Genomic DNA, 6,582 nt, shown 5'->3' on the forward strand with positions numbered 1-6,582 from the left:
GTGCTGTCCTCGTTCGCACGCACACGGCTGACCTTTCGGACAGACGTGTCTAGCGCCGCAGTATGGACGTGCCAGAGCGCGTAATGGTCCCGCGCGCCCGCACTATGGCGCTGCCGAACGACATTTGCTTGATTCGCTCGCTTCTACGGGATGCGCTCCGAGTTCATAGAACAAGCCTCTCCGACATCAGCGCGGTGGGAAGCCGGTGCAAATCGGCGCACGCGATGCTTATTCGCAAATGCAAATCAGTGTTCTAAAACCACTTAGGAACCTCTCTATCAACGGTTGCGGCATTTGATAACCTGCCAAGGACAAAGGGACGTCAAGCAGACACGGATGTACGGTCCTGGACCACACGGCCATGTTTCGTTTCGGATGTCGGATGCGGTGTGCTGGCCTTGCAGGATCCTTATAACCACGGCGACAGATCTCTTGCAGGGCCGACACGAACACTTCGCGGATGCCCTTTCAGTGCTCTCCTGCCGCTCTCGATCTGCGGATGTACGTCCCGGACTGTTTTCTGCGATCACCGTCTGCCTCTGGTCGCCATCCTTAAGTCCACGCACCTCCGGTGCAACCTGGACCGCTCGTGCATATCGCCGCCTTCGCGTCGACCCGCTCGCTGATCCTTCTCAGCGCCGTCGCACTCGGTGCGACTGCCGGTACGCTCTGCCGGTACGCTTAAGCATGCGTTCCTTCGATGCGCGTCCTTTGCCGATGGGCCGAGCTTCCGAACTCGCTGTGGTTTGACAATGCGCATCAGGGCATCTGTGCAGCGGCTTGGTGGCGGAGACTGGCAACCCCCGCCCTATCAGCACTGTGCTTCACGGCCCTGGTTTCGTGTGCTTGGCGATGCTCCGGCGCGACAGCAGAGCTGTTCGCGTTTGGGCATGCCGGTCGTCGACGAGCCGGCTTCGTTCCCCGGCGTGCGACTTACTCACGCGTAGAAATCGCGTGCTTCAAGCGAGATCCATGTGCCCGCCTGCCGGCTTGCGCGTCCTGACGGCGTAAGATACGCTCGTTTCGCGTGGTTGGTCTTTATAGCTACTTGTTCCGTCCTTATCGAATAATATACGGCATCATGCCTCTTCGACGGCGTGTGCTTGGCGAATTCAGAGGATCTTGCATCTTTAAATCCACGTTTTAGCATGTCACTGCTTGGATTATGTCGTCCTAAACTAACAGACCTGTTGCAAAGGTTTTTGCGTACAAAAATGCAAGCTTTGGTGCTTCAGTCGGCAATATGTCGGCAGCTTTGTGGCGTCCGGTCTCAAACATACCAACTTTCTCTCGCATCCGTGGCGACTAGTCGCTACTTTCGCTTGGTCCCCCGCCTATCATGATTTTTTGGACATGCGAGCCGAGTGCGCGCATCTCAGAAGTAAAATGTACGTTTGAGTCAGCAATTGCAATGTGCTTCGTAGCAGCTGTTCTGACATACTTTCGCGAGAGTTCTCGACGTTGTCGTGGAATTCACCAAAACAAGAGAACAAAGAACACGCCGCAACACGTCGAAAATGGCCCAAGATTGCATGGTTGTAAAACTGTGCAACTACCATCTCCGCCGGCCATATCCATCGGTTAAAACACTGCGAGGCGGGCCTGACTAAGCTCACTGCCCAGTAGCGGTCACTGGGAATGAAGAGAGGCGTGCTGACTAGATGTGCACCATTTCCAAAATAATCGTGTAGAAGTTGGATTTCAGGGTATCCTCGCATGATCCTGCCAGCGACCTTAGATGAGGTCACACCTTAGGGTACGCACTCGGCAGGCATCAAGTGTCACGATAGACTCGAATATTTTTGTGGACGCTCCTTAGTCACAGTGCTCCCAGACCCCAGGAGCCATGACACGCGTAGTACTTCGAAGATTATTATGCTAGTCTGATTGTTTTGAGATACCAGCTTGATCGAGTGGGAAGACCTAAGTCCTGGGCCGGTAAGGAGCCGCAAAGACATTATACGACACTGCCTCTGACATTAACAGGAGCCTACGACGACGGGTGAGGCGAGAAGTGCTCGAGTGCGATTCGTAACTCATGCGGGAAACCAATGCCACGAACTTCCAAAGCGTCGATCATAGAAATGCACTCGCTCGCTATCGCGATGTCCTGCTGAAGGAGATAGAGCTGCGGAGAGACGGCTTCGGCCACTGAGCTCGAGGTTAGTGCAGCGGATAAGTATTGGGCCGGGTTGACTTACATTGGAGAGAGCTCCCGTTCTGCTGTGCGTGTTTGGTCTGCTCTATATTCTTGTTCGCACTATCGCGCGGAAGGCTGTTCCAGCCTTTGTCTTTGTCATACTTGGCGACTAACTTGGCTAGAAGCGTCCAAAGTCTCGTCCACCAGCTGCTGATGTCGGGGTTAGGAGGAACTTCGTGCCCGTTGCTCGTAGAAGCGCGGCTACTGGCCATCGGAGATATAGCGTCTTGGTACGCGCGGAGGCAGAGGCGACAGAGGCGAATGTAGTCCAAGGGGCCAAGGCCAATCAGCTGGTGACCGTACTTCTTCCCATCTAGCAAGGCCTTGAGTCTGCGGCACGACTGCTCCAAGCATTTTGTCACATCTGAAAAAGCGGATCACAGTTAGCCAAAGCCACACGCATGCCGTCACGGCGTACCGTGGGCGTCCGCCTGAGCGAGAACCTCCTTGCACAGCTGCCCAGCTTCGGACTCTTCGTCCAACCGATCCCGGTTATGCAGTCCCGCAAAGAACCAGAAGAGCCCGAAGCTGTCTGGATCCTGCCACATCGACGTGAAAATCTTGATCGTGTCAGACCGTGACGCAAACAACGCTAGCTGGCCTAGCGTCACTATGACTTCGACGGATACATCTGGCCAAGCTCCGGAAGGCAGGTGGATCCTCTTAGCCGTATCCCCAAGTAGGTCCCTGATATCGTCGAAGACGCGCTGCCGCTCCCATTCGCTCAGATGCGTCTCGCAGGTCGTGCTCTTTAGGACATCAACGAGCGACCGATGCGCATGTGTCGGGTTTTCGTTCCTATTATCGGGGCTGTTATTGACCTTGTTGCAAAGGTATGGAGTATACAACGCGAGTGCGTGCTTCAGGACTATGCCGTTCTCGCACACGTGCAGGAGCTTGTGCGCCAGCGGGACGAAGGGTGAGCGGCGAAGACGTATGCCCGTCGCAATGGCCGTCGCGGGCCCGCAGAAGCAGTCGCGGAGGGCGAGAACACCTGGCGGAGGTGGTTTGCTCCCTTCGTCGTGGCCTGCGATCTGAGGCCTGACTTCCTGGATTGAGAGCAGGAAGATGACTGCGTCGATAACCCATGGGGGCGTCTGCGTCACTCTGGAACTATGTCGTTCAGTAAGAGCATCTGCGACCAGCTTGGCCAAGCTCTCTCGAAGATCCTCATCGACAGCTCCAAAGTCGAGGATTTTGTCTAGCACGTCTATGGGGCTTTGCATACCAAGGATATATCTGGTGAGGGTCAGTGCTAGCCACATGAGGTCGGCCGGCTGCTCCTGGAAAGCCCGATAGTTCGTGAGCGCAGCGAGTACCGCCCGTCGAACGTGCGCGTCTGATATGAAGTGCTTGATCAGCTCCTCCGTCGCGGGAGGCGGGCGAGGGCCCAGCCGAGACAACAATAAGCAGACCGCGTCTTGCTGTGTCTTAGTCCAGTTTCTGTTGTCCGACGACCGGGTACGATCGTACGGCGGTAGTATGCTGTATAGCTTGCTGGTGATAGTCATCCATGCAGGCAGTAGTGCAATACGATCCTCTCCGCTCGTAGTACGAATCGCCTTCATGAATCTCGACGCCGCCCATATCGTCTGTGTCCAAGAAATCCGGTCTCGTGCGTCGTGCGGGGTTGCGACAGCAAAACGCTCTCCGGGGTGGTACTGGAGTGCACCGAAAAACGAGTCCAGACAACCATCGCTACGTGCGAAGTCGAGGAGGAGCTGATTGGCGGGCGGTGGAAGGTCGCAGGCCGGTTCATTGGAGAGGAGGAACGTGACCGCATCGAATGCCCACCACGAGCTCTGAGTGATTAGAGTCTCGCCGGCGTCGCTGTCCCTCCAGTCGTCCCATCTCTCTGCTATCCATGTCACAAGACTGCGATACGTTTCAGGGTCAAGTCCGAACTTGCTGGGGGAGGGGATCCACAGCAGGCGTCTCCGTGCACCCATCTGTGGCAAGGAATCAAATCCGACGTGGCTCAGGATCCGGACAGCTGAGACAACTTGGTCACCAAACTCGTGACCGGTCGGGCGCGCGACGGGTCTTTCGAGCAGGAATCTCAAACAGGAGGGGGATCGAAGGGCGTTCGCGATCAACCGCTTCTCTCTATCTGCCAGCAGGTTATCCGAAACCGAGACCATGAGGAAAAGCCCAGCCTTGATCCAGTACGGGACGACCTCTGTATTGGGCTTAATAGATGTGAACTCCTTCTCCATGGTTTCTGAGAGCCGCTCTATCAGGAGACTCTGGACGACCGCGGGAACATTAGTGAGGTCGAGGGAGGATAAAATCTCGTCTGCATCAAGAGACATGTGTGGAAGATAGAGGGAGAGGAGGCTGCGCGCGGCAAGAACAGTCCGTTCTCCCATATGCAGGCTTTTCGGGAGAGAAACTTCGAGGGATGTGAGGACGACGGAGAGGTAAATCGTGGAGATATTCAGCTTCTGTATAAACTCCTTGTCGGCGGGGGATAAGACCCTGGGCGATCCAGAGAGCAGGATTATCATGGCATCGACGACAGGCTCGACATGGTGGTCATCTCCCTGAAAGCCTATAGCCTTGCGACGACTTGATCCACCGGGCGCTCCGGATCCGGACTCGAGCATTCTGCGCAACGCTTGCATGGTGGCACGCAACACCTCAGCGCGGCATTCATGATCCAACGATTCGAGCGGTAAAAGTTTCTTTAACCCCCGCGTCGGCAATTCAACCTCCAAAGCAAGCCCAGTTAACCTCAGAATGAGTCCGATCCTCTCTTTGAGATTGAGGTTATCGGAATCGGATAGTAAGACTAAGACCTTCCTGAAGACGTGATAGTTATCGCGGCTGAGGCAGAGACCTAGCAATTTTTCTGGAGTCTTGAAAAGCTCGTGTCTTGTAGGCGATACCAAGAAGCGGATGGCGGTGCACCAGAGAAGGTGGGTGTCTGTGTCCTCGTCCTCGTCATCCTCCTCCTCCTTAAAGGGGTCGGGTGAAGAGAATCGCTGCCCTTTGCCCTCAGGGGCGTCAGTGGGGAAGGTCCCTATCGCTAAGGCGCGAGCGGTCAGTAAGGTCAAATGCTGCCAATCGGGGAGAGATAGCTGGGCAATGGGAAGTAGGGACGTGGTCGTGATGAGAGCATCGAAGTCGAGTCCGATCCGATGGGAAAGTAACGTGAGCGAAAACTTCAGCATGTTGACGGGCTTATGGGGGCCAATCTGCTCGTAGATGCCAAGTATTGTCTCTACCAGACCCGTCTCAGGTATGATGGAGTCAACGGACAGAATAAGCTTGACATCGTCCGCAAGGCTACGCCATTGTACCACGTCCGCTTCCTCGGCAATGAACGTCTTTTTCGCGTTACGCCAAATCTTACAGATGATTGGCGTATAGAGGCCTCGGCGAATGAGTGATGCGGCTTCATACAGAAAGTTCGTCTTGTATGGGCAATGTGGAAAGAAACACGGGAGTATGAATGAGGCGAATAGGAGGAATCCCCATCCGGCGACAAGCGGCCACGTAGTATGACCGACGCTTGGATTGAAAGCAGCCGTAAATTCGCAGAGTCCGGCGAAGAAGAGAAGAAGGGCGAGCTCCAAGAGCATGGGCAGCGCATCCGCGAAGTGGGTAACCAACCATCTTCTCGTTGCCGGATCGCGAAACTGTCGAGCACGGAGTAGCTGTTGCGGAGATTTGTAGGTTCGTGCAAGAGACTCCGTAAGCCATTGCCTGACTAGGATACCGAGAGATGCTGCAGAAAGGCTGATGACGAGACTCGCGAACCACAAGACGTTAACGCGGACAGCCCAGGCTTCGGGCTTGAAGTTGTCGTCTGAAGTGGTGTCGTCTCGTCGTCCGAGTGTGCTAGTCGAATCAGACGGCTTGTTTACGAGCTGTTGCAGCAGCGCGACTGTCTGTTGGCCAGTGTCTGGTTTGAGGAAGGTAAGGGAAAGCACACTGAAAGCTGCCAAGATGGCTGCGTAAAGACCGGCCTACGGCGTATCGGTCTGAGTGACTGCGATCGTTCTGAAACTGCCGTAGAACTCACGAAGAGAAGAAGGGTGTCAATATTATCGGTGCGCGATTTGATATTGTCTTCATCATAACCACGAACAGTCTTCTCCAAAAGACCCCAACCAGTGCTGCTGGCATCCGCTGCGGCCTGTTGTAGTCGCGTGAGCTCGGATAGCCCGGAAGATACTTGGTCGAGCTTGTCGCTAATCTGAGTTAGCTTAGCGAGTGCTATCCAATACAGACCCTCGTCATCACCATGGCTCGAGGAGTCAGAGTCCACGTCCGACTCTCCGTGATCTGTGCGTCATTAAACATGAGACCAAGACCCGATCGATGGAAAACGTACGCTGCCTCGGAATGGGGGGCTGAGACCGAGACCTAACGCGAGG

The 6,582-nt window shown here is 55.2% G+C and overlaps 2 protein-coding genes across 2 annotated transcripts; both read right to left on the reverse strand.

Annotated features, from left to right (window-relative positions):
* Positions 1–2,184: 2,184 nt before the first annotated feature.
* PHACADRAFT_257015 (uncharacterized protein) lies at positions 2,185–3,605 on the reverse strand. The gene has a single exon (XM_007396247.1). The coding sequence runs from the start codon at positions 3,463–3,465 to the stop codon at positions 2,608–2,610; it is 858 nt and encodes a 285-aa protein (XP_007396309.1). The 5' UTR covers positions 3,466–3,605; the 3' UTR covers positions 2,185–2,607.
* A 2,296-nt stretch (positions 3,606–5,901) lies between these two features.
* PHACADRAFT_61416 (uncharacterized protein) lies at positions 5,902–6,314 on the reverse strand (the record flags this gene model as incomplete). Its single annotated transcript, XM_007396248.1, has 2 exons — positions 5,902–6,171; positions 6,228–6,314. Coding segments are annotated over 2 exons (357 nt in total), but the record flags the coding sequence as incomplete, so codon positions are not given.
* Between the last annotated feature and the right edge of the window lie 268 nt (positions 6,315–6,582).

Source organism: Phanerochaete carnosa (genome assembly GCF_000300595.1).
Source record: "Phanerochaete carnosa HHB-10118-sp unplaced genomic scaffold PHACAscaffold_5, whole genome shotgun sequence".
NCBI classification, from domain to species: Eukaryota; Fungi; Basidiomycota; class Agaricomycetes; order Polyporales; family Phanerochaetaceae; genus Phanerochaete; species Phanerochaete carnosa.